Source organism: Pseudopipra pipra, chromosome W (genome assembly GCF_036250125.1).
Source record: "Pseudopipra pipra isolate bDixPip1 chromosome W, bDixPip1.hap1, whole genome shotgun sequence".
Taxonomy (NCBI): Eukaryota; Metazoa; Chordata; class Aves; order Passeriformes; family Pipridae; genus Pseudopipra; species Pseudopipra pipra.
The window spans coordinates 30,695,112-30,722,605 of record NC_087580.1 but is presented as its reverse complement, the minus strand read 5'-3'; the positions used below and the strand labels follow the sequence as shown (position 1 = coordinate 30,722,605).

The window sequence follows — 27,494 nt, the reverse complement described above, 5'->3', positions numbered from 1 at the left end:
TGGGCTGTTATTGCCTTCAAGTGGAATGAAGAGAGACTTGGGGCTGCAGCTCCTCCTGCCTGTGCCCCACACGCAGGGCATTGGGGCCTGTCTGGCTGCAGCCCCTCAGCGGGGGCACCGGGGTAAGAACAGACTTGCAGTGGGGAAAGCTGCTCTGAAAGCCCCGAGAGCTGGGGTGTGCAGAGGCTTTGCTGACAATGGCCTTGGGGGTGGACATGCTGGGACTCAGGCCCAGGGGGAAAATCCCAGGCCTGATCCCTGAGGAGATCAGCACATGCTGCTGAAATGCTGGGGGAGAGAAGAGCCAGCAGAGGGAGGAAACAAGTGTGGACAGCCTGGGCTGATGTGCTTTGGACTCGTGCCTGGCCCGGCCTTGGCTGGGCAGAGAAGGGACAGCCTTTGTGTCCCTGCAGGGCTGGGATTCACTCCCTGCCCCAAAGGCCCCCAATGTGTCTGAGAAGCCCTGGGTGGTGCCTCTCACAGAACTGACTCCATTTGGTCACCTGAGAACCTCCAGGTGCTGCCCTGGACAGAAGGAACAGTGACAGGTTCCCCTGTCCTACATGTGGGCACCTTCTGCCACTGAAGTTGGCCAAAGCAATGTCCCAGCAGCCTCCAAGAAGATCCCACAGCTGCTGCCCTGGCTCTAGGAACTGCTCCATTGGAGCCTGCAGTTCCCAGCAGGAATCTCGGTCACCTCTGGCCCCTCAGAAGGAACCAGGGCTTTGTGTCCCAGCAGGTCACTCCTGGCTTTGGTCTTCATTCATTCCCGGGGGAGCTGCGACAAGGAGTCACCTGTAGGGGCCTGTCTTTTGCCCACTGAAGTAGGGCAGGAGGAATCCCAGCCCATGGGGGTTGTGGAGGGAGCTGAGTGTCCTTCTGGCCCCAGGTCTGCAGAGCCACAAGGAGACACCTCTGTTGACTCAGCTGAGTCCCTTCCCTCAGTGCAGGTGAAGGAGATCCCTCCTGGGCACTGTCTGGGTTTCCTGTCTAATGATGGGACATGAAAAGGGGCCTTTTGGACTTAACTCTGTGTCTGTTTGGAGAAATGACAGTGCTGAAAGAAGTGTCTGTGCCCAGCTGAGAGAAGGAACATCATTATTTCCTTCAGCTGTGTGCCAGCAGGTTCCCCTGGAGCCCCAGGGACAGCTGGAGGGAGCCCAGAGGGGCAGAGAAAGGGCTGCCTGGGGCTGTTGCTGTGCTGCTGAGCTGGGCCAGGCTCCTGGCACACAGGGAGCTCCTGGCAACCAAGAAGAGCTTCAAAGAGACAGCTCTGCTGGTGAGCAGCTCCTCTGCACAGCCCAGCAGGGCTGAGGGCACTGCCTGCAGCACTCAGGGCACAGGAGAGAAGGCAGAGAGATGAGAGGCAGCCTGGGCTGGGAGGTGACTGAGCTCTCACTACAGGAGAAACCTTCCCAGGATTTGAAGGAAGAATTCTCTGGCTGTAGGAAAGTTCAGCTTCCCTTCCTGGAGGCATCTCCTAAAGCTGCCACATCCCACAGCTTCTAGGATCTTTCAGCACAATTCTCCCAGTTGCTGCAGTGCAGGGGAAGTGGCCATATGGCAGAGCAGGGCAGGAGCTGCAGGCAGCAAGGGCAGAGAGGAGAAGGGAGCAGGAGGTTCAAGGGATCCTGGGGTGGGAGGACAGGGCAGAGCTGCTCAGGGCAGGAACCTTGCCAGCCCTTTTCCACGGTCAGGCTCTGGCTACAGAGCAGTGCAGGTGAGTTCCTGCAAGTGCCTCTGCCAGCTGCAAAATGCCCCCAGTGGCAGGAGCTGTCAGGATGGCTCTGCTGGATTTGCTGGGGTGCAGCAGGAGAAGCTGCTGCAGAGCAGGACTTGCTGCTGCCCCATCAGAGGCCCAGGGCCAGAAGGTTCCCTGTGCCAGGGCTGGCGGTGGGGTGGGAAGGTGGGGGTGCAGCCAGGGGTGCCCAGGGCTGTGGTGCAGAGCAGGGTCCTGCCCCCAGGGCTCTGTGTGCTGGGGCACGGACTCTGCTGCCTGCCAGGGGCAGCTCTCAGCCCGGCCAAGGAGCTGCCACGGCCCTGCAGGGAGAAGGGGTGGATGGAAGGAGTGACCCCTCAGGGCAGGGCAGGGCTGGGCAGGGATGAGCAGGGCCCTTCAGCTGCAGGGTCAGGGCTCCTCACAGCTTCAGCTCCACCTCCTCCATTTCCAGGGGCCCTTCTCAGGAAGCACATCCCCCCAGAACACCTCCCCCTTCCCAGCCACCGCAGGCTGTCTGGGATCTGCTCTGCAGCCCCTGCCCAGGCAGAGCTGCCCCTGGGCACTGGGCTGGGGGTGGCTCTGGCAGCACTGGCAGGGAGCTGAGCTGGGCACAGGCAGGGGCTGCTGGCAGGAACAGCTCCTCACCCAGAGACAGGCAGGCAGGGAGAGGCAGCTGCTGCCACAAGGGCTGGGCAGGGGTATGGGGGCCCCTCCCTGCTGTCCCTGTGGCACAGACCCCTTCCCTGAGCAGCTCCTGCCTGGGCTCCTTTCCCAGCCTAAGCAGAGCCTGTGCCCTCAGGCCCACGGGGGCTGGGCTGTGCATTGCCCTGCAGCAGCCAGAGCCCAGGCAAGGACAAGGCCCTGATTTCCAGCTGTCTCTCTGTGTCCCTCCTCCCTTGGCAGCAGCACTGTGGCATTTCACTGCCATCCCCTGCTGCCTGGGCTCTCCTTGTTCTCACCATTGGGTTTTCTGAGCCACTGTTGGATTTGGAGGGGGCAGATTCTTGTACAGACGCAACCCCATGGGTGCTGCTGTGAGGATGTGTCTGTGGGAGCCAAGTGCCCAAGTGCCCTCCAGGCACCTTCAGGGTCTTCAGCTGTTTGTCTGGGTGTCCTGCAGGGCTGCAGGTGCCCTCCAGAAGGGCACAGCTCTGCCATAGGATCTCTGTGCTGCACAGGATCCCCATGGAGAAAACTTCTCAGTGCTAAATCCATGGAAGTGCTCTGGGCAGCTGTACTTGGGAGCTGCAATGATCCCTCTGTGTGGCAGTCTGGGAGGATAGAGATGAGATCCTAATCAGGCATCCTGAGGAGAGGCAAGGATTCTCTCAATGTGCTCTTTGAACCAGGATTCCTCTGATCCCATAAGTGTCTTGTTTCTTTTTGCAGAGAATTCCTAAGGGCCATCCCCTTTCAGCTCCAAGCTGCCAGCCAGGAGCAGCTGTGAACGGGAAAGATGGCCAGCTCTTGTCTCTTCACCGAGACCACTCCTTTGCCTCTCAAGACTCACAAGATTTCACTTGGAGCACAGTGTACCCCAAATCCCCTCCCTCTGTTCAGCCCTTGGGCAAACTGTGACCAGCAGTTCTGGAAACACTTTGATACATCACAAGTGCATTTAATTGGAGCTCACCCTGTGCTCCAAGTTGCCTCTCACTGCACAGCAAGAAGGATTCCTCGGGAGCCCATTCCAGGGTCCCTGCTCTCAGTGCCCCCTTCAGCCAGCAAAACTCAGAGCTCAGGGAGAGGGATGCAGAGAGATCTTCCTGAAAAGAGGCCCTGAATGTTGAATTGCTATAAGACATGCAAGATGTTTTGCTGATTGAGTCTGGCCTAATTCAGTTCTGCCTTTTTTCTCCTCAACAGAAAACAATAACCTGAGGCAGCAAATGTCCAACAGCAGCTCCTTGCCCCAGTTCCTCCTCCTGGCATTCGCAGACAGGCGGGAGCTGCAGCTCCTGCACTTCTGGCTCTTCCTGGCCATCTCCCTGGCTGCCCTCCTGGCCAACGGCCTCATCCTCAGCGCTGTAGCCTGTGACCACCACCTGCACACCCCCATGGGCTTCTTCCTGCTCAACCTCTCCCTCACAGACCTGGGCTGCATCTGCACCACTGTCCCCAAAGCCATGCACAATTCCCTCTGGAACACCGGAACCATCACCTACACAGGATGTGCTGCACAGGTCTTTTTCTTTCTGTTCTTCATCTCAGCAGAGTTTTCCCTCCTCACCATCATGTGCTACGACCGCTACGTTGCCATCTGCAAACCCCTGCACTACGGGACCCTCCTGGGCAGCAGAGCTTGTGCCCACATGGCAGCAGCTGCCTGGGCCACTGGGTTTCTCACTGCTCTGCTGCACACAGCCAATACATTTTCCCTGCCCCTGTGCCAGGGCAATGCCCTGGGCCAGTTCTTCTGTGAAATCCCACACATCCTCAAGCTCTCCTGCTCACACTCAGGCTACCTCAGGGAAATTGGGCTCATTCGGGTTACTGCCTGTCTAATATTTGGTGGTTTTGTTTTCTTTGTTTTCTCCTATGTGCAGATCTTCAGGGCTGTGCTGAGGATCCCCTCTCAGCAGGGACGGCACAAAGCCTTTTCCACCTGCCTCCCTCACCTGGCCGTGGTCTCCCTGTTTATCAGCACTTTATTCTTTGCCCACCTGAAGCCCCCTTCCATCTCCTCCCCATCCCTAGATCTTATTGTGTCACTCATGTATTCAGTGGTGTCTCCAACACTGAACCCCCTCATCTACAGCCTGAGGAACCAGGAGCTCAAGGATGCCCTGAGGAAACTCATAACTGGGTGTTTTTCAGAAGAAATAAACTCTCCTTCTTCTGCTTGTTATGTACCTCATTAAAGGCCAATCCTTTTATGTACTTCATTAAAGGCCCACCATATCTTCTCTGTTTTTTACTCTTGGGCTGTTATTTTTGTGAGAATTGGTTCACACCAAAAAATCTTTATATCTATAAAGATCTATATAAAGATATATATATCTCTTTATATAGATATAAACACCGTTTTCAATTCAGTGTTTGCCTTTCTAGCCTGGCCCACAGGCTGTACAAATTGGCAATTGTACTCACTGTGTGCTCAAACCAAATAAAGAACTCTGCCTTGACTTGTTTGCCTGACATCTTTCCTCTCTGACTTCTCTGCAGCTGCAGGGTCGGTGCCTCTGTGCAGAGCTGGGCCAGAAAAGAGTCCCAGCAGAGCAGCACTGCCAGGGAGCAGCAGCCCTTCTCCTGCGTGGCCTCCTCTCCCTTCCCTTCCACACTGTCCTGCAGAGCCCTGTGTTGTTGGAGGCCTCAGTGCTCTGGCAGTGGGTCCCAGTCCTGCTGCAGGACTGTCCAGGGACTGCAGGCAGGGACAGCCACGGGCACTGCTGGCACAGAGCTGACCTCTGCAGCAGCACTGCCATCCTGCAGGGGCATCTCCTCAGGCCAGGGCCTCAAGGCTTCCATCTGCTTTCCACTTTGCTCTCCAGGATGTGCCCAACACAACGCCCTGCAGAGGAAAACAGCAGTGACCAGCACAAGGGTGGGAGTGCTCAGGGTGGGGGCACCCAGCAGTGCCCTGGCACAGCCAGCGCCGCTCCCAGCACTGGCCTCTCACCCCAGGCCATTGGGCTTGTTCTTCCCTCCAAGGAGGGACAGCAAATGACCAGCTCAGGAGTCCATGTTTGCACTGCATGCACAAGACATGCCCCTGTGTCACGTCTTGGGGCTGGGGGGGTGGAAGGCTTAGACAAAGTTGATGGCAGAAGCCGTCTCGTTGAGCTACGAGGGGCAGAAAGGACCCCCTTGCTTTCTAAATTCCTTCTCAGAGAGGAGCCAGGGGGTGGCTGGATCCAATCTCAGGCTCAGATTTTGATTTAAACTGAAGGAATTATAGAGGTGTGATTCAAACACTTTGTCCTGCAGGTTTTAGGGATGGCAAATCAGAAATATTTCGATAAAATGAATTGTTTATTATGACAAATAAACAGAAAATTGATCAGAGAAATGAATAGATGAAATACCTTAAATTTACAGAATTATTTCCTGCACAGTATAAAAGCCAAAACCTCCTAGCAGTATAGTGTAAGATAGGACAGTGCAGTCTATCAAAGTCATTCTTTTAAAGCAATTGGATCAAAGCCAGCAAAAAGAAACAATCCTGAAGTAGAGACTGGGGTAACTCACCCCACAACGACAGGGGATAATTCTCTCTCTTTCACTTTACCCCTGGGCAGTGACCATGAAGAGCTGTCCCTGCTTCATGGCAGAAGCTCTACACACTTCAAGGAAGTCTGTGGAAGAATCTGACACATCAAAGTTAAGACGGGGCTTTTATAGTTATCAAGGGTTTGACTGTCAGACATATTTGCAGGCCAGGGAGCAGTTTATCGGTCAAATCCTGCTTCAGAAAGCAGGATGTGTGTTTGAAGTTTCAAGAAGCATTTTGGGTTTAGCATAATTCAACATTAAAAACAGCACCTTGACGCCAGCAGTAACTCACTACAGAGAGCTTGCATTGTTTGCATTCTCTGACCATTTTTTAGGTATTATCCGAGCAGAGCATCCTGCCAGAAATGGCCCCTTGATTCTATGAGGTTGCAAAATCTCTGAGGGTTCCTTTGGTTCCTCGAGGCCCTACGGTGTCACAATGGCTCCTTGATTCCAGGATGTTCCAAAACATCCCAGGGTTCCCTTGGCTCCAAGAGGCTCCCCAGTGTCCCACCGGCCCCTGGATTCCAGGAGGCCCTGCAGTGTCCCAATGGCCACTCGGTTCCAGGAGCCACAGCGGCTGCCGCCGGCGTCTGTGCCCGGAGCCGCCGCTCCCACGGGGCTGCCGCACTCACCGCCGGGGTTGCCGCTCGCGCAGCCGCCGCTCTGCCCCGGCTGCACCGGGACCCGGCACCGCCTCGGGCCTGCGCTGCCGCCTCAGCGGCCACAGGGACACAGGGATGGGGGACCTTTGCTCTGACACTGAGGGGGCCTGGCTTTGTTCTGCTGCGGTCTGGGCTTTAGGAAAATTGCTGTTCATTGTCATGCTCCACTGGAACACCTCCTGAATTCCAAAGGTTTCCTAATCCAGGGGTAGGGGTTTCTATGGCATCGGAGGTCCTGCCCCTCAGGACATGTTGTCAATGAACCATCCAGCTGACTGGGATGGGTGTAAGAGCTGGGGAACACAGGACAATCAGTCATCCCCTAAAAACCTTGGAAAATTCCCTACCTGACCTGTAACCCAAATGGAACAGTTTGGATACAATTCCCAAATATTTGGGAAACTCCAGTCATTCCTGACACCAGGATGGAAATTCAGCAGATAACTAAAGCCAGTCCCCTTGGGAGCCCACAACCAGTGGGGCTGAGGGAGGCCCTGGCAGCTCCCCAGCACCTCCCTCTCAGTGGGACACCTCTGGCAGCCTCTCCCAGCTCGGGAACCCTCCAGTTTGCAACACTCCAAAGACCCTCGCTGATGCCCAGGACAATTCTGATGCCCCTCAACAAACACTCCACCAGTTGTGACCCTTGTCTGTTGGGAAACACAAAGGGATTGGTGGAAGTGTTTCTCTGACAACAAAGAGAATTTTGGAGAAGCACCTTTCCACACCCAGCTATTGATGTGTCCACACATCTCTGCCTGGGTGTGGGTGTGAATTGACTGTGGTGGGAATGTTGTTCTTGGGAATCTATAATTCAGTCACTGTTAAAATTATAGCAAATGCTATTGAATTGCTTGAAAACTGCTCAACTGGTCAATGATTAAGTGCTACTAATCTCTTTTCCCCCCTTTGTCTTTGGATCAAAATCCTTTCCACACTGACCCTCTTGCATCCCAAGTCTCTGTGGAAATCATTCCTTTTCATCAAAAAATATATATTTTTTCGTGATGTCCACTTTAAAATCTTCCTCCTTAGCTACATTACAAAACAACTCCAATTAGCTGTAGAAGTCTTGATGACTTGAAGACAATTAAAGGAAGGGAAAAATAATTTGGTTTTCCGTGTTTTAATGGGTCCCACAGCGTGTTTGGAGTTGCATCAGCTGTCAGTCCAAGATGGGCCATGTCAGAACTGGTGAGGTTGGGGGGTGAGGAGCAAGGCTGATCATACAGGGTCAGTGTGGATCTCCTGAGGAGACACTCAGCATCAAGATCACTTGGAGAACACCTCTATCACCTCTTCTCTGAACTACAAAATTATCCATCCTTGAATTAAAACAAAAAAAGTAAAAACTTTGAAGACTTGTTTTGAAATTGCCTTGAAGACAATTAAAGGAAGACAAAGAGATCCTGAGGGATTTCTGGAATTTAATGAGCCCCACGGTGTGTTTGCAGCCCAGCCCATGGTCCTGAGGTGCTGAGAGAAGATTGAAGCAGCTGCTGAAGAAGTCAGAAGCCAAACTCCAAGTGCCTTGAAGCATTGCTGGGCCCCACTGAGGGCAGGCACTGCCAAAGCCTCCCCAGGGACTCCTTGGAGCAGCTCCTTGGAGGCCAGGAGTGCAGGCAGACAAAGGCTCTGGGCAGGCCCCTGCAATGCTGAGCAAAGCCTGCCTTGGTTTTGTGGAGCACAAAGGCCAAGGCCTGAGCCCCAGGCCCTGGCCCAGCAGATCCTGTCCCTCCCGGCTGGCTCAGGGCTGTTTGGGGGGCACTGGGATGGGAGGGGGAGGAACAACAAAGGCCCAAAACTGGGCAACCCCTGCCAGGCTCCTGAGGGAGGGGCGAGGCAGAAACCAAGGGCAGAACCTGCCAGGAAAGTGGCTTGTGGTGGCCTGAGTGGCAGAGGCAGCTGCCAGAGGCAAGGGGACAAAGGCCTGGGTGCCTTTGGGCCTTGCAGCCCTGCCAGAGCCCTTGGCCATCTCTCCTGCAGGCTGTCCTGCCCTGGCCCTGCTGCTGCTCTGGCCTTGCAGGCTGCACACACCCCTCCTGCTTTCCCACCCCCTCCCAGCAGCATTTCTAGACCCTCCCTGATGTCTCTGCACCAGCTCTGGCTGTTCCCTGGGAACACGAAGCCATGGGCTGATCCTGACTCCCTCTGGGTGACCTCTTGCAGCAGAAGAGTTCCCGTTGAGTGACATTTCTTTTTCCTCACCTTCAGTCTGAACCTTCAGTGCTGCTCTTTGTGGTGATTTCTTTCTATTTCCAATATGGAAAAAAGCTGCATCCTGTCAAATCTCCTCTAGACCCTCTCCAGTTCTTCCTCATTCCTCCAGAATGGGGAACCTCACAGACAGACAGACATGTCCAGATGTGGTGACCCCAGGGCTGAGTCCAGGGAGGTGACAACTCCCTTGTCTGGGTGCCCACACTCCCCCCAAGGCAGCCCCATGTGCAGTTGGCCTTAAATCAAGGGGTCATTCTGATCTTTGTAACATCACGGAATCAAGTGGCACCGTGACACTGCAGGGCCTCATGGAACCAAAGGAATGCAGGGACACTGTGGAATCTCATGGAACTAAAAGAATGCAGGGACACTGTGGAATCTCATGGAACCAAGGGACCATTGTGACATGCGGGGTCTCTTTGGAACAAAAGGAATCCTGGGACATCTCAGAACCTCCTGGAACCAAGGGGCCACTGTGCCTCCCCAGAACTCCATGGAATCAAGCAGAGCCGCTGCCTCCCCCCCGCCGCCGCACGGACCGGAGTCGCCGGCTCTGCCCCGCTTGGACACCTCTGGAGTCAGCGTGTTCTTGGGCAGCACAACTGCTCTCAGACCAGAGAGTTTCCCAGATTTTGCTTTGCCCCCTCTTTTCCCCTGGTTTAATTTTTGTTCTTTGTTCATTCAGGAGGAAAAGAGGAAAGGGAGGCACGTGTTGGTCCCTGTTTTTTCTGTTTACAAAAGAGAGTTGGGGCAGGGGAGAGAGAGGAGGCAATTTCTCTCTCAGCTGTTGCTTTGAACTGTTCTGTTGGTATTGCTGGTTTTGCGGCTATATTTCTTGTCAGTCAACTTTTATTTTTTTCACTTATATCTCCTTGTATTTTGTCTCCCTGTACTGGTGGGGAATAAAAGGGGAGTGAGTACTTCTAATTGGAGTTCCAGCGCTAAGATTTGTCTTTAAACCAGGACAGGTTGCTCAAGGGTTGCCTGAAATTTGGCATAATTCACAAATGACTAGAAAATGCTTTTTGTCCCATTATATAGAGAGCTCTTCTGCATTCGTGTTCAAGGGCTGATCACTGAGGGATTTCATCAGGAAGTTGCTACCAAGAGGACTTTGTACCATGGATTTTATTTGACACTCTTCATTCAGCCAGTTTCCCATCCATATCTTCCACTTCTTCAGTCCAGCTCTCACCAGTCTGGCCATAAAGTCAGGACACCATGTCAAAGGCCTTGATAAAGTCTGGGTACACAACATCCCCTTCTTTTCCCTCCCACAGGGGTTCTGCAATCCCTGCCTTGTCCTTCCCATGCCTGGCAATGGCTGCAGGAGGACTTGCCATATCCCCTTCCCAGCCTGAGCCTGAGCAGTCTGGAACTCTCCCAACCCTCCTTGCTACCCTGTTTGCAGACTGCTTCCATGTCTGCCTTTGCCAAGGCCCCAGGAAGCTCTGGGATGGCTCTGGCCTTTCCAAGGGTTTGGGACAGGTCTCCCAGTGACACTGCCCAGCCTTCTCAATATCCCTGAAAACAAAACCTTTTCCACATCCTACACTTCCAGAGGAGTGCCCAGGACACAACACAGGTTGTCCTGGTTGTTCTGGAGAATGAGAAGGGATTTCTTCCTTGAAGCCAACCCCTCCAATTGGATTTGAGTGCAGCTAAAGGGTTTCCTCAGCATTCTCCCCAGTGCCTCCCTGCCCTGAAGGTTTCTGACCCTCAGGCTGGAGCTGAGGGGGTTGGGCAGGTGCCTGAGGAGGGGGTAGAACAAGGGCTGTGTCCAACTGTGCCAGGAGGGCTGTGCTGGGCAAGGATGAGGAGGCTGCAGAAAACAGTGGCACTGGGGAGGTGAGAGGAGCAGCTGGAGAGACCTTGTGCCTGCCCACGCTGGGCAGGAGCTGCCCCAGGATGGCAGCTCTGAAGCACTCCCAGGATGTCCCTGTGAACAGGAGGGGAAGACTGGATCTGAAAATGAAACCTGGAAAGCAGAGAGCAGGAGTGTCATGGGGAAACTGCAGGAGAGTTGCAGCCCTGGAGCAAGGTCACAGAAGAAGTGACCCAGTACATGCAGTGGCCTCAGAAGATCCCACAGCATCCTGGAGATGCTGGAAGGGAGCCCAGCTCTGCTTCACAAGTTCCCAGGGCCTGTCCCTGCCTGTGCTCCAAGGGCTTCCAGCCGCCAGGACTGTGCTCAGAGAGCACTCAGGCCTTACAGCGAGAAAGGGGCTCAGGAGGACAGTGTGGAAGTGGCAAGAGAGCAGCTCTGCAAAGACCAAGCCCTGCTGCTCCCTGGCAGTGCTGTTGGGCTGGGATTATTGTCCCCTTCCCGTTTGCAATTACATCCTATCCTGCAGTGTGCTGTCCTTTAGGAACATCTAAGAAGGGTCTTGGACAAAGAAGGCACTACTGGGTTTTTTATTTTGTTTAAATACTCAGAGAGCACAATTCATTATTTATACATGTCTGGGTCAAATTGAATGTGTAGACACTAAATTAGAAGGCAGATGCATAATAATATATCATTGCACAGAAAATTATTGCCAAGAGAACCTGATGACCTCCACAACAAACCTGAGCAGGAAGGCTGGACCATTAAGGAGTCCCATTCTGAATGCTACACACCAGAAAAGAGGCACTTTATTGCTCCTGAAAAGCATCCAGTCATCATTTTTCTCAGGGCATCCTTGAGCTCCTGGTTCCTCAGACTGTAGATGAAGGGGTTCAGTGCTGGAGGAACCACCGAGTACAGAACTGACACCACCAGATCCAGGGATGGGGAGGAGATGGAGGGGGGCTTCAGGTAGGCAAATATGCCAGTGCTGGCAAATAGGGAGACCACGGCCAGGTGAGGGAGGCACGTGGAAAAGGCTTTGTGCCGTCCCTGCTGAGAGGGGATCCTCAGCACTGCCTTGAAGATCTGCACATAGGAGAAAACAATGAAAATGAAACAACCAAATCCTAAACAGACACTAACCACAATAAGCCCAAGTTCCCTGAGGTAGCCTGAGTGTGAGCAGGAGAGCTTGAGGATGGCAGGGATTTCACAGAAGAACTGGCCCAGGGCATTGCCCTGGCACAGGGGCAGGGAAAATGTACTGGCTGTGTGCAGCAGAGAATAGAGAAACCCAGTGGCCCAGGCAGCTGCTGCCATGTGGGCACAAGCTCTGCTGCCCAGGAGGGTCCCGTAGTGCAGGGGTTTGCAGATGGCAACGTAGCGGTCGTAGCACATGATGGTGAGGAGGGAAAATTCTGCTCCAAGGAAGAAGAAAAAGAAAAAGAGCTGTGCAGCACATCCTGCATAGGAGATGGTTGTGGTGTCCCAGAGGGAATTGTGCATGGCTTTGGGGACAGTGGTGCAGATGCAGCCCAGGTCTGTGAGGGAGAGGTTGAGCAGGAAGAAGCCCATGGGGGTGTGCAGGTGGTGGTCACAGGCTACAGCGCTGAGGATGAGGCCGTTGGCCAGGAGGGCAGCCAGGGAGATGGCCAGGAAGAGCCAGAAGTGCAGGAGCTGCAGCTCCCGCCTGTCTGCCAATGCCAGGAGGAGGAACTGGGCCATGGAGCTGCTGTTGGACATTTGTTGCCTCTAGATGTGGAGCGCAGTTTAAGTAGGAAATAACAGTGACAAGTTAGGGCAGAACATTCTAAGAAAAATCAAAGCTGCTTTCCAGCACCCCTCTCACTGCTACATTTGTTTTCCTTTTCTAGGAGTCTCTCCTTCAGCTCCAGGGCCGGAGCCCTTGTTGGGGCTCATTACATCTTCCATGAGGAGCAGACCCTCTGCCCACTGGCTGTGAAGGGTCAGCCCTGCTCTGCACTGGTGGGGTCATGGCCATGGTGGGGACAGGGGCCCGTACTGGTGTTCAGCTGTGTCAGATGAAACTGCTCCCAGTGCAAAAGGGAGCTGTGCTGGGAGGATGATTTGTGTTCTCGAGGGCAGCTCCCAGCTTGGAAGGACACCTCAGAAAAGAGCCAAGTGTCCTAATGACGGGGTCTGATTGAGGGAAAAAGAGCTCCTTACCCAGGCCACAGACTTCACTGCCCACAGCCCACAGGGCAGAGGACAATTGGAATGTCTCATTCCCAGGGACACACCTGCCATAGGGGAATCTCAGGATCAGTGTTGGACTGTGTAGATTGAACTCCCCTCCCAGTGAGCCTGAGTGAGAGAAGGAGGGAACAAACTCAGGACCAGGGGCAAGCTGAGAACCAAGGAAATGCACAGGGAGGGTCCAGCTGGGAGAGGCCAGAGCAGAGCCCACTGGGCACTCAGGGCAGCATCACCCTGAGTCAGCTGTGCCACCTGCCAGACACCAACAGTGCCAGCAAGTTGTTCTCAGCCCTGGGCAGCTCCTCAGAGTTCCCTCTGGAACTCAAACCAGCAGGCACATGGCTTGAGAGCTTGAGAGAAATCCCTCCTTGGACCTTCCCCTTGAAGTATCGCCTGGAAAATATCCTGGGGTGCTCTGGTTCTGTGAGCAGCCCTGCCCCATGAAACTCTCGCTTGATAGCAGAAGAAACCTGCCCTCCCCGCCTGACTTTGCTCTTTCCACCCCTAGGCTCTGCCCAGCCCTGAGGGAGCTCCCCAGCCCAGCTGAGAGCTGCCCCTGGCAGTGGCAGAGCTCCTGCCCCGGCACAGCCCTGGGCTGCAGGACCCTGCTCTGCAGGACAGCTTGGGGCAGCCTGGGTGGCACAGCCCGGCTTCACAACCCCTCAGCCATTCCTGGGAGAAGGGAACCCTGCTGGGATGTGCCTGGGATGGTGCAGCAGGGAGTGGGATGTGCCAGCATTAGGAGATCTTTGCACCAACTGCAGACACATTGCCCTTCATGCTGACTCACCCTATGAGAGCCTGGAAAGATTCCTCCTCCAGTGGATCTTCCTCTCGACTTCCCTCCCAGCCCAGGCTGTGTGTGACCTCTCTCTGCCTTGTTTTTGTGCCCTGGGTGCTGCAGGCAGTGCCCTCAGCCCTGCTGGGCTGTGCAGAGGAGCTGCTCACCAGCAGAGCTGTCTCTTTGAAGCTCTTCTTGCTTGCCAGGAGCTCCCTGTGTGCCAGGAGCCCTGCCCAGCTCAGCAGCACAGCAACAGCCCCAGGCATTTCATGACCCTTGGGGGTTTAATGTTGTTTACATGAGACTCTGTCCCTGAGAGTAACTTCAAACAACTTTTCAAGAAGTCAAAGTGAGATTAAAACACTGAAGTTTCTTGTAGTGCTAATGAGTCTCACTGTGGGACACAACTGAGAACATGTCCCCAGGTTCCATTTAGAGCAGAAAACTGCAGACAGTGATGACAAGGATGGACAAGCAAGGGAAAGGTGGCTCTGATGCTGAATAAACATTGACTTGTTTCCTTGATCCAACGGGCCAAGCCCTGACCCCCAGCCCCTGGGAAGGGGGTCATGTCCCTGCCTCATTCCTCAGGGCTCTTCCTGGGGCACTGGGATGTGGGATGTGCAATGCCAAGGGCAGGACCATGGGGTGGCACCTGCCAGGCTGCTGAGCAGGGACAAGGAGGCCATGAGGCCCCAGGGCTGCAAGGGCCACTTGTCTCCTCCGGGCATCAGGGGCACAGACAGCAGCCCTGGCCAAAGGCCTGCAGAAGGTGGCTGTGTCAGGGCCTTTCAGCTTCTCCCCCTCCCTGTCTCCTCTCCAGCCCAGGCTGTCCTATGGTGTCCATGCCCTGCCCCTTTCCCTGCAGGCTGTCGTCATCCCCCCGGCTGCCCCACCTGGCTGGCACCTTCCTGCACTGACATCTCTGCATCCTCCCTGGCTCTTCCTGCACACACAAAGCCTTGGGCTCATCCAGACTCCTTCTTTGTGACATATTGCACCACAAAACTGACCTCAGAGGGAAATTTTTGACTTCTTGTCACCAGTCTAGGCCACCCCAGCTGCCCTTGGTGGCACTAGTTCTTTCTTAGGCTGTTTTCTGACAGGAAGAAAAGCTCCACCAGCTCTGACACCCCCCTTCCAGACCTCTCAGGCTACTCCTCTGCTGTCCTCAATCTTCACACCACTGACCCCTGAGTCCTCAGCCTCTATATACGGGTCATGTGCTTGAGGCCCCAAATTCCTTCCTGGGAGATCTCTGGGTCCTCTCCAAAGTTTTGGAAGATGACTGTATAGTGCTGTTATCCCAGGAAACACAGAGGGACCCTTTTTTCCAAGGGTTGTCTTGGTAGAATGAGGCACAATCTCTTTAAAGTTTCTGGGACAAGGGAGCTCTGAGCTCTGGGTACGGAGGGAGCTCCAAGTACCAACTACTGGAGTGGGAGCTACAAATCATCAGGGCTTGTGTTCTTTGGAGGGCCAGACACTGGTGAGACTGCTCTGTGTGTGTGTGTGCACATGTAAGGACTTGAAGGGCACAATGAACTGTCTCAAAACGCTGTCAAAGCAGGAAAATCTCTCAGTTCAGGAAGGATATTGAGGTGCTGGAGCGGGTCCAGAGAAGAGCAAGGAGGCTGGTGAAGGGACTTGAGCACAAGTCCTATGAGGAGAGGCTGAGGGAGCTGGGGTTGTTCAGTCTGGAGAAGAGAAGGCTTAGAGGCCACCTCATCACTCTCTTCAACTACCTGAAGGGAGGTTATAGCCAGGCGGGGGTTGGTCTCTTCTCCCAGGCAACCAACAATAGGACAAGGGGACATGGGCTCAAGCTCTGCCAGGGGAGGTTTAGGTTAGATGTTAGGAAGAAATTCTTTACAGAGAGGGTTATCAGGCATTGGAACGGCCTACCCAGAGAGGTGGTGGATTCACCATCCCTGGAGGTTTTTAAAAAGAGATTGGACGTGGCCCTTAGTGCCATGATATAGAAACTGGAGTTGGATCAGGGGTTGGACTTGATGATCTTGGAGGTCTTTTCCAACCTAATCTATTCTATGATTCTATAATAGCCTTAAATTGCATTGGGCAAGTTCATATTAGATATTAAAGAAACCTTTTTCCACTGAGGGAGTGTTCAGGCATTGGAACGAGTAGCCCGGGGAGGTGGTGGAGTCTCTGGAAGTGTTCAGGTGTGTCGTGGGTTGACTTTGGCTGGACACCAGGTGCCCTCCCAGCTGCTCTATCACTCCCCTTCCCAGCAGGACAGGGGAGAGAGTAAGGTGGGAAAAAAACCCAACTTGTGGGTTGAGATAAGGCAGTTTATTTAAAGCAAAAAGTAAAGCAATGCTTGAACACACAGAATCAAAAGAAAGCAGGGTTTGTTCTCTGCAGAGCAGCCATGGTCGGGCACTCCCCAGGAGCAGGGCTTGGGTCCGCGGGACGGTTCCTCAGCAGGCAGCCATCAGACAATGAATGCCCCCCTCCTGCTCCCTGCCTCAGCTTTTAGAGCTGAGCTGACCTCCCATGGGCTGCAATGTCCCTTGGGTCAGTTGGGCTCAGCTGGCCTACTTGGGTCCCCTGCCAGGCTCTTGCCCTCAGCTAAGGAAGGAATGTCCCAGTGTTGGTGCTGTGCTCAGCAGTGGCCAAAACACTGGGGTGTTCTCAACCCCCTTCCAGCTGCCAATGCCAAGCCCAGCCCTGGGAGGGCTGCTGTGGGGAACTTAACTGCAGCTCAGCCAGACCCAACCCAAATATCTGTGGCACATATTCTATAGAATCCATCCTTAGGTGTTGTGTGATAGATCTGTAAGATATTACAAATAATAAGCAATAATAAGGCAAGTGTCCTCCTTAGGGACACACACACAGCCCCCCAACCTACTGCCTGGGTTTGTTCCCTGGGGGTCTCTGCAGCAGCAAGCACAGCCCCACACTGACTGCTCTGGGCTGTGCAGGCATTTGTGCTTCTGCCTGTCTCACACACCCCCAGCCTTGGGATGGATCTGGATGTGACTGGCTGTGATGTCACAGGGGAGATGTGATATCATGGGGAGGTGTGATGTCACAGGGATGATGTGATGTCACAGGGGAGGATGTGAATCACAGGAGAGGTGTGATGTCATATGATGGATGTGAAGTCATAGAGATGTGATGTCACAGAAAGGATGTGACGTCATAGAATGATGTGACATCATAGGGATGATGTGATGTCACAGGAAGGATGTGATGTCAGAGGGGAGGATGTGATGTCACAGAGATGTTATGATTTCACAGAAGAGGTTTGATGTCATATGATGGTTGTGACGTCATAGGGGAGATGTGATGTCACTGTGGAGGTGTGATGTCAGAGGGGAGCTGTGATGTCACGGGGAAGATGTGATGTCATGGGGAGATGTGATGTCACATGAGAGCTGTGATGTCACAGGGGAGGATGTGACATCACAGGGATTATATGATATCACATGAGAGATGTGATGTCATATGATGACTGTGACGTCATGAGGGAGATGTGATGACACAGGAAAGACGTGATGTCACAGAGGAGCTGTGATGTCGCAGGAGAGCTGTGATGTCACGGGGAGGATGTGATTTCACAGGGATGATATGATGTGATGTCATATGGTGGATGTGATGTCACAGCGGAGCTGTGACAAGGATGTCCTTGATGTCACATCTTGATGTCACAACAAAGATGTGATGTCACAGGGGAGCTGTGATGTCACATGGGAAGTGTGATGTCACAGAAATTGTATGATGTCATGAATCCGAAAAATCGGTCCAAGAAACTGCTCAGAGACTTTTTTTATCTTTAAGCAGCAAGGTATTTGTTTATTTAACGTTGGGAGCAAGCCAGCTCACACTGGACAGACTTGCTCAAAGGCTTCACACAAAATCAGCATTTTTATACAATCTTCAGATGTGATTAAATGAATATTCAAGTGATTACAACATCTATCTATGCATATTAATAATAGGCAGAGTATAGGTGGAGCTCAGGCGGGGCTTGGGGCGGTGCTTCTCTTGGCCCTCAATTTTGGGGGGTCTGGGGGCTTAAACTCATCTTCCTCAGCTTGACCTTCCTTCTTTTCCATTGTTCTTGACCCGCTCACTGAAGCTTGGAAAAAGCCCTGGCTCCAGGCCTATTTCTTCTATTCAAATGTCTACCTGATCCTGCTGTATTTCTAATTTATCACCTCTAGGCCTATTACATGTTCTTGTACTGTTCTCTTAAGCTTTGGTCCAGTAAGTAGAACAGAACAAGCACAGATCATTTTGGATGTTGGTAGCTTGTTCGCAGGCCCAAATTTCTTAGTTAACTCTTTTGGGCCTGGCCTCCTGTTTCAGTCCCCCCTTTTTGTTTAGAATTTACGAATTCTTTCATCAAGTTCCAATGGATTTTGATAGGTATTCATCACAGCCCACATTATCTGCATCCTTCTAACCATGATGCTTGATTTGCACCATAGCCAAACAATTAGGACCAGTAGTAGAATCATGCTAGCTCCTAATACCAATATTGGATGTATCAAATAGTGAAACACTTGTGATGCTGTAGGGGAGTATCCTGTAAAGATGTCTCACCAGTGGTGCTCTCCCACTTTTTCCACTTTGGTTAAAATGGTTTTTATGTTTTCAGTGTCATGTTCTACTTGCCAGAGCATTCGTTTAGTCGTTCTGTTTACTTCCTGGACCAGTTTTTCTATATCAGGATGTTTAAGCATTGCTTTAGAAGATTAATGTTCATTCCTATCTGCAATTTCGGCACATCATGATACATTGTATAATCAGCTTCAATCAGTTGTCTAGTAGTCACTAGAATGATATAATCAAAGTCACAGCCTATTATTTTAGTAAAACAAAAAAATTAGTACCACTCACTACTTCATGACAAGTATCTATGGTAAAATTAACACAAAAGATTCTAACACATGCACATCCATTTCCTACATAATAGACTTGTGATTGGGTTTTAGCATGGGGAAGCATTTCAAAGGTACACACACTATCTTCAGCATCTAAGCATAAATCCTCATTTCTTACGACAGCATTTTCACAGATATATCCTAATTGTCCTTTAGGAATACATGCCTCAGGACTGACTGACTGTCACTTTTTCTTGGTATGATCATAACTTGCCCAAACATTATGGTCTATGGGTCTGACAATTACATTTTGGTGTATGGCTCCTAATGTCAGGATAGGAAAGATGGTCTTTTCTTTGGCTGCACTGATAATGAGTACATAAGCTTCAATTTGTTCATGTTGAGGGTTGTAAGTGAAGTTCCCTAACTGCCACCACACTTGGTAATTTTTGTCAAATTGTGTAGTAGAACTGTTTCTAGCTATTATTTCTCTTACTTCTTGTGGTAATATTCCTGAGGTTCCTTCCCTTAATATTCTTGCAGCTACAGATTGTACCCACTGTTGAGTTTGGAGACATTGTATTGCAAGTGCAAACCTTTTATGGATGACACCAGCATAATAATCTTGGTGAAATCCTTTGCAGTGTGGTTGGCTACTAATGTTAACAATTTAACTGCCAATGATTGTGTTTCTGCCAAAGTGAGCAAAGATGATCTTAAAGGGACTTTGAATTTTCCTAGATCAGATGTGACAGCACTTAGTTTATTCCCTAATACTTCTTGATCTATGGTGTTTAATACACTTAATCCTGTGCCAAACCATCCGGTTACATCTCTTTTAATTCTGGTACGAGGGGATCTGGCCATCATCTATGCATGCCAGCCTTTAAGGCTTTGTTGAATACAGGGCTGACAATCTTTTTGTATGTTTGATATGTTTACTTGAAGGTTTATTCGAACCCTCTTCAGTGAATATGTGGGATCTAACAACAGCTTCTGCTCATTTGAGTGTCTAATCATTTGAGTGTCCAGCATAAGTTAAATTGTGGACACTCTCACAGGCTAAAGAAGGAGTTGTAGAACTGGTGGTGGTCATAGTCAATGGGGTAGTAGGAGATTTGCTGGTTGGAAATCTCCTGGTTATATTTCCTTCCCTGAATGTCCACTGACACATCACAGAAACTGATTTATCTAGAGTGAAGGTGTGCCAACACTGATCAGCCACTAATTACATTTCACAGTAACGTCAGTTCTGGGTGACCATCTAATCTGTGCCTATTAAAACACTTGCATCGTATGGGGTACCAGGATTTTACCAATTATTCAGTACCCTTGTTCCTTGGAGGACTATAACAGATGCATTGTATTGGTTCAGTTCAGATGAATTCAGAATATCTGTATTTATAGCAAATCATAGACTAGAATTCCCATTAAAGGCCTGAGACCATAATAATTTTTGGGCAAGAGTTTGATTTAACACCAATGTACTTATCAGTCCAAAGATCAGCATTGAGGAGGTTTGATAGTAGATGATTCCTCTCCCGAGGTCCATGCTTCCTCTGGAACCCTCTTGACTCGAGAGCAGTGGATCCACGTGGGTTTCTCTTTCACCCAGATCACTGTGAAGGTGGTCATCAGCACCTGCTGGGGTCCATCCCACTTGTCCTGTAGTGGATCTCCTGAAAGATTCTTAACATACACCTGATCACCAGGGTTGAATGGATGTAACTTACAATCAGGCTGCTTGGGTTGGTGCTCTAACACCACTGTAGCATTTTTCTGCAATTGTTTTCCTACAGCCATAACATGATCACACACATATTGATTACTGATTTGATCTACAGCTTCACTATTCACAGTTTGCATCATGTAGGGTCTGCCCAAGAGAATTTCAAATGGACTCAGTTTCCCAGGCTTGACCCTTAGCCTGATTAAAGCAATAGGTAAAGCTTGATACCAATGAAAATTTGTTTCTTGACATATTTTAGATTCATCTTTTCTACTTGCCCACTTACTTGCAGTGTGTAGGGCATATGCAGTTGCCAATTGATTTTTAGTGCTTTACTTGTTGCTTGTACAATTCATGCACAAAAGTGTGAACCTCTATCTGAAGAGATGCTCTTAGGCATTCCAAACCATGGTACAATCTCATTCAACAAGACTTTAACCACTCCTTTTGATTCATTTTTTTTCTACATGGGAAAGCTTCAGGCCATCCAGAAAATGTGTCAGTCAAAACTAAGAGATAACAGGACCCCCCCCCCCCGCCTTTTCTTGGGAGCTCAGAGAAATTATTTTGCCAAATTTCACCTGGGAAATGCCCTTTACTTATTGCCCTTTGGTGTATTTTTGTTCCAGTATTAAAGACAAAGTTCACATTGGGATGTGACTTGCTCTATTGTGATAAATAAATTTGGTCCTGCTACTCTAGTCCTTAAATGCTAATAGAGTGAGTCTAAGCCCCAATAGTTTTATCATGTTTTACTTTTACAAATTGCCACACTAATTTTTCTAACAGTATTAACTGACCTGTTTTTAGTTAACCTCATCTATTGTCCAACACCTTACCTTCATTTTCATGTATCCACTTATAATCTGTTTCTTGATATTCTACCTGTTGATCTGTGTCTAGTTCTTCTAGCACTAAAGCTGCTGCTGGTAGTTCTTTACTTCTTGCAGCAGCTAATTCAGCTTCTGCATCAGCTTTTCTGTTTCTTATTTCCAGGACAGTGTTACCTTTCAGGTGTCCTTGGCAGTGCATAATTGCCACCTGAGAGGGGAGTTGTACAGCTTCTAATAATCATAGAGTTTCTTCAGCATATTCCACAACTTTTCCTTGAAGAGTTAAAAGTCCTCTTTTTCCAAATTGCTCCATGAGCGTGAACAATGCCAAAGGCATATTTGGTACTGTCCATTGAACACATTCTCCTTGTTTTTCAGTAACAATCAATAGATCATTCACATGTTATAAAAGTACACCCTTTCCCGGTGGTGACTGCCATTGTTCCAATTCTTTAGATAATTAATTCCCAAAATTGTGGGAATATTTTCGAACCCTTAAGGTAACACTGTCCAAACGAGATGAGTTTTCCTTCCTGTGGTGGGATTTTCCCACTTGAAGGCAAATATCCTTTGACTTTCCTGTGTTAAGGGAAGGCAGAAAAAGGCATCTCTTAAGTCTAATACTGTGAACCAAATTACACTTTCTTTTCATATTGTTAATAAGGTATATAGGTTTGCAACAGCTGCATGTATGCTTTAGCTATTTTATTTACTGCTCTTAAATCCTGAGCCAACCTATGTGTTCCATTTGTCTTTTTGACTGGTAAAATTGGGGTGTTGCAATCTGATTCGCACTCTACAAAACCTTAATTTCAAAAAGTTGTCTATTATTGGCTCAATTCCTTTCTATCTTCCAGCTTCAGTGCATATTGCTTCCTAACTACTGGGTTTGCTCCTGTCTGTAATTCTATTTCAATGGGAGCTGCTCTTTCTGACTTTCCTGGTGTTTCAGTAGCCCAAACTCCTGGGTATACCTGATCTAAAATTTGATTGACATTTGAATTACCCTGGCTTGGCTCCACATAGCTCATTGCTAAACTCAGAGCTGCTATTAATTGTTCTTCCTTTACCTTAAGTTCAATTTTACCTTGTTTGAATTCTATTACAGCTCCCAGATTTTCTAGTAGGTCTCTGCCCAATACCAGTTTGGATAAATTTGGTAAATACCAAAACTGATGCACTCCCATTTGTTTTCCAATTTTGAACTTTAGGGGTTTCAAAAGAAAGCTTTTCTGATTGGCCAGTGGCACCCACAACTTAAACATATTTATCACTTTTAGGTATTAATTCAAAACAGAAAATGTAGCTCCAGTATTAGAAAATCTAATTCTTCTTTTTCTTCCCCTAGCTTAATTTTTACCAGCAGGTCCCCTAGCACTGGCCTGCCGGCCCCCCCTTCACTCAGTACTCTGTAAGCAACAACAGCCTCTCCTGTGCCTGTATTTCCACCTGTGAATTCAGGGCATTCTTGCTTCCAGTGTCCCTCTTTTCTGCAATATGCACACTGGTTCTGACCCAGCCTTGTCTGTCGGGGAGGCAAACCTTACATCTGTTACACAAGGCTCATACATATAACTAACAGTTGCAAAACTGACAAATCTTAATTCTAGGTCTTATCCAAAGTGATGTGCTTATAGTTAACTCTTCAGCACTACCTCTCATATAGCAACTCTTAGCATGATAATACCTTTAACTATGTGCTCCTGGATGTTTCAAGGTAAGCAAGATATATCAGGTACACAATAACAATACTTGGCCAAATCCAAACAAAACCAGACCAGACCAGACCAGAGGGGATATTCCCCCGGGAGAGCGTCCTCTCCCGTGTCCCCTGTGAGACGGCGTCCCGCCTCGACTCACGGGTATCCAGAACCAGAACAAACAAAACCAGAAACCAGATACAAATACCTTTTATCAATAGGCAGTGTTCTTGTCCAGCCCCCGCAAGAAGCCACCGAAGAAGGGAGCCCCTTCGGGTAAAAAGACTTACCCGAGGGTGCCCAAGGGGGTCCCGTCCTCCGGGGGATTCCGCAGCCGGGTGGAGAAGGTGTGCTGCTGCAGGTCGCCAAGTGAATCCGAAAAATCGGTCCGAGAAACTGCTCAGAGACTTTTTTTTTATCTTTAAGCAGCAAGGTATTTGTTTATTCGATGCTGGGAGCAAGCCAGCTCGCGCTGGACAAACTTGCTCAAAGGCTTCACACAAAATCAGCATTTTTATACAATCTTCAGATGTGATTAAATGCATATTCAAGTGATTACAACATCTATCAACGCATAGTAATAATAGGCGGAGTATAGCTGGAGCTCAGGCGGGGTTTGGGGCGGTGCTTCTCTTGGCCCTCAATTTTGGTTGGCCTGGGGGCTTAAACTCATCTTCTTCAGCCTGACCTTTCTTCTCTTCCATTGTTCTTGACCCGCTCACTGAAGCTTGGGAAAAGCCCTGGCTCCCGGCATATTTCTCCTATTCAAACGTCTACCTTATCCTCTTATATTTCTAATTTATTGCTTCTAGTCCTATTACATGTTCTTGTACTATTCTCTTAAGCTTTGGTCCAGAAAGTAGAATAGAACGAAAACAGATCATCTTGGATGTTGGTAGCTTGTTAGCAGGCCCAAATTTCTTAGTTAACTCTTTTGGGCCTGGCCTCCTGTTTCAGTGAAATCGGTCATTGCAGAGCAGGCCTGCAAAAAGTGAACAGCAGCTCTTTCCACCAGGAAAAAGACTCTGGATCCTCTGGATTCAGGTGCAGTTGATGGGGCAGCCTGGGCACTTCTTGGGCAGCAAGAACTTTCTGTAATGGCACCGTTTGACTGGCAGGAATCTTCAGTAGGATTCAATTTTTGAGGAGGTGGGACCGGCGATTGAATCACAGGGCTGAGAAAAGAGAACAGCAGCTCTTTCCACCAGGAAAAAAAGTCTGGATCCTTTGGCCTTGAGTTGCAGTTGTTGGGGCAGCCTGGGCACTTCTGGGGCAGCAAGAACTTTCTGTGGTGGCACCTTTTGTCTGGCAGGAATCTTCATTGACATTACATTTTTCAGGAGGTGGGACCGGCCATTGCAGCGCAGGGCAGAAAAAAAGGAACAGCAGCTCTTTCCACCAGGAAAAAAAGTCTGGAAGCTTTGGCTTTGAGGTGCAGTTGTTGGGGCAGCCTGGGCACTTCTTGGGCAGCAAGAGCTTCCTGTGGTGGCACCATTTGTCTGGCAGGAATCTTTATCTGGAGTCTATTTTGGGTGTTACTTTGACCTATTCAGGAGTTGGCCAAAAAAAAAGGGAATTAGCAGCTCTTTCCACCAGGAAAAGAAGTCTGGAAGGTTTGACTTTGAGGTTCATTTGGTGGGGCAGCCTGGGCACTTCTTGGGCAGCAAGACTTTCTGTGGTGGCACCTTTGTCTGGCAGGAATCTTCAGTTGGATTGAATTTTCCAGAAGGTGGGACAGGCCATTGCAGAGCAGGGCAGAAAAAAGTTAACAGCAGCTCTTTCCCTAAGGAAAAAAAGGCTGGAAGCTTTGGCTTCAGGTGCAGTTATTGGGGCAGCCTGGGCACTTCTTGGGCAGCAAGAGCTTTCTGTGGTGGCAACTTTGTCTGGCAGGAATCTTTATCTGGAGTCTGTTTTGGATGTTACTTTGACCTATTCAGGAGTGGGCTAAAAAAAAAGGAATTAGTAGCCCTTTCCCTCAGGAAAAATAGTCTGGAAGGTTTGACTTTGAGGTTCAGTTGTTGGGGCAGCCTGGGCACCTCTTGGGCAGGAAAAGTTTTCTGTGGTGGCAACTTTTGTCTGGTAGGAATCTTCATTTGGAGTAAATTTTTCCAGGAGTTGGGACCGGTCATTGGAGCGCAGGGCTGAAAAAAGGGAACAGCAGCTCTTTCCACCAGGAAAAAAAGCCTGGAAGGTTTGGCTTCAGGTGCAGTTGTTGGGGCAGTCTGGGCACTTCTTGGGCAGCAAGAGCTTTCTCTGGTGGCACCTTTTGTCTGGCAGGAATCTTCATTTGGATTCAAAATTCCAGTAGGTGGGACCGGCCATTGCAGCACAGGGCAGAAAAAAGGGAACAGCAGCTCTTTCCACCAGGAAAAAAAGTCTGGATCCCTTGGCTTTGAGGTGCAGTTGTTGGGGCAGCCTGGGCACTTCTCGGGCAGCAAAGAGCTTTCTGTGGTAAGACATTTGTCTGTCAGGAATCTTTATCTGGAGTCTATTTTGGGTGTTACTTTGACCTATTCATGAGTGATCTAAAAAAAAAGGAATTAGTAGCCCTTTCCCTCAGGAAAAATAGTCTGGAAGGTTTGACTTTGAGGTTCAGTTGGTGGGGCAGCCTGGGCACTTCTTGGGCAGGAAGAGTTTTCTGTGGTGGCACCTATTGTTTGGCAGGAATCTTCATTTGGATTGAAGTTTTCAGGAGGTGGAACAAGTCATTGCAGCGCAGGGCTGAAAAAAGGGAACAGCAGCTCTTTCCACCAGGAAAAAATGTCTGGAAGGTTTGGCTTCAGGTGTAGTTGGTGCAGCCTGGGAACTTCTTGGGCAGGAAGAGTTTTCTGTGGTGGCACCTTTTGTCTGGCAGGAATCTTCAGTTGGATTCAATTTTTCAGGAGGTGGGACCGGCCATTGCAGCGCAGGGGAGAAAAAAAGGAACAGCAGCTCTTTTCCTAAGGAAAAAAAGTCTGGAAGCTTTGGCTTTGATGTGCAGTTGTTGGGGCAGCCTGAGCACTTCTTGGGCAGGAAGAGTTTTCTGTGTTAGCACCCTTTGTCCGGCAGGAATCTTCAGTTGGAGTAAATTTTTCAGGAGGTGGGACAGGCCATTGCAACGCAGGGCTGAAAAAAGGGAACAGCAGCTCTTTCCACCAGGAAAAAAAGTCTGGATCCTTTGGCTTTGAGGTGCAGTTGTTGGGGCAGCCTGGGCACTTCTTGGGCAGCAAAGAGCTTTCCGTGGTAAGACATTTGTCTGTCAGGAATCTTTATCTGGAGTCTATTTTTGATGTTACTTTGACCTATTCATGAGTGGGCTAAAAAAAAAAAAAATTAGCAGCCCTTTCCATCAGGAAAAATAGTCTGGAAGGTTTGACTTTGAGGTTCAGTTGGTGGGGCAGCCTGGGCACTTCTTGGGAGGAAGAGCTTTCTGTGGTGGCACCTTTTGTTTGGAAGGAATCTTCATTTGGATTGAAGTTTTCAGGAGTTGGGCCCGGCCATTACAGCGCAGGGCAGAAAAAAGGGAACAGCAGCTCTTTCCACCAGGAAAAAAACTCTGGAAGTTTTGAGGTGCAGTTGTTGGGGCAGCCTGGGCACTTCTTGGGCAGGAAGACCTTTCTGTGGTAAGACATTTGTCTGGCAGGAATCTTCAATTGGATTCAATTTTTAAAGAGGTGGGACAGGTCATTGCAGCACAGTGCTGAAAAAATGGAACAGCAGCTCTTTCCACCAGGAAAAAAGTCTGGAAGCTTTGGCTTTGAGGTGCAGTTTTTGTGGCAGCCTGGGCACTTCTTGGGCAGCAAGAGCTTCCTGTGGTGGCACCTTTTGTTTGTCAGGAATCTTCAGTTGGATTCAATTTTTCAGGAGGTGAGACAGGCTGTTGTAGCGTAGGGCTGAAAAAAGGGAACAGCAGCTCTTTTCGTAAGGAATGAAAGTCTGGAAGCTTTGGCTTTGAGGTGCAGATGTTGGCGCAGCCTAGGCACTTCTTAGGCAGTTAGATTTTTCTGTGGTGGCACCTTTTGTCTGGCAGCAATCTTCAGCTGGATTCAATTTTTCAAAAGGTGGGACCGTCCATTGCAGCGCAGGGCTGAAAAAAGGGAATCAGCAGCCCTTTCCCCCAGGAAAGAAAGTCTGGATCCTTTGGCTTCAGGTGCAGTCGTTGTGGCAGCCTGGGCACTTCTTGGGCAGCAAGAGCTTCCTGTGGTGGCACCTTTTGTCTCGGAGGTGTTTGTTCCTGTTAGCAAGTCCCTTATGGCGTCAATCACAGAACACTGGGACTGCTCACAGGGCATGATGAAGGAATACAGCAGCAGTGCGGAAAGAGCAGGTAGAAAAATACATTCCTGTATCTAATATACTTCCTCAATTAGAGAAATCGCTAATCTTGTCACATGATTTGTACTGGACCCTTCTAAGGATGTACTTTTGCCCAGTCCCTTTGCTCCAGATGTGCCAGCTACACCAAAGGAAACCAGAGAGAATCTCAGCGAAGCCAAAAATCAGCTCTTATGGCACTTGGCACTCTATGGGGTTTAGCACTGGAGCTCAATCTCTCTGGGATGGCTGGGCCAGAACAGTTCATTTAATCAATGATGCTCTTGCTGAACTTCCCTGGGCACGTTGCAATTGGCTACTGAGGCTGAAAGGTTTCCTGTAAGGATTTTTATCTTTTGAAACTACAGGCTGAATTTGAGGGATAAACTCCAGTATTCTGAAAGTGGAAAGTTGATAAAACAGAAAAGACTGTTTCT

General features: G+C 49.9%; 3 protein-coding genes across 3 annotated transcripts in view; 1 reads left to right on the top strand and 2 right to left on the bottom strand.

Moving 5' to 3' along the window:
- Nucleotides 1-27,494, bottom strand: part of LOC135405272 (zinc finger protein 501-like) — an 895,895-nt gene that overhangs the window by 787,838 nt on the left and 80,563 nt on the right. The gene's annotated exons all lie outside the window — the stretch shown is intronic.
- Nucleotides 3,610-4,581, top strand: LOC135404560 (olfactory receptor 14J1-like). The gene has a single exon (XM_064639301.1). It carries the CDS (start codon nucleotides 3,610-3,612, stop codon nucleotides 4,579-4,581), a length of 972 nt encoding a protein of 323 aa, XP_064495371.1.
- Nucleotides 11,418-12,399, bottom strand: LOC135405462 (olfactory receptor 14C36-like). The gene has a single exon (XM_064640160.1). The coding sequence runs from the start codon at nucleotides 12,389-12,391 to the stop codon at nucleotides 11,432-11,434; it is 960 nt and encodes a 319-aa protein (XP_064496230.1). The 5' UTR covers nucleotides 12,392-12,399; the 3' UTR covers nucleotides 11,418-11,431.

Coding starts and splice junctions, on each gene's coding strand:
- LOC135404560 (XM_064639301.1), top strand. CDS start 3,610: ATGTCCAACAGCAGCTCCTTGCCCCAGTTCCTCCTCCTGGCATTCGCA.
- LOC135405462 (XM_064640160.1), bottom strand. CDS start 12,391: ATGTCCAACAGCAGCTCCATGGCCCAGTTCCTCCTCCTGGCATTGGCA.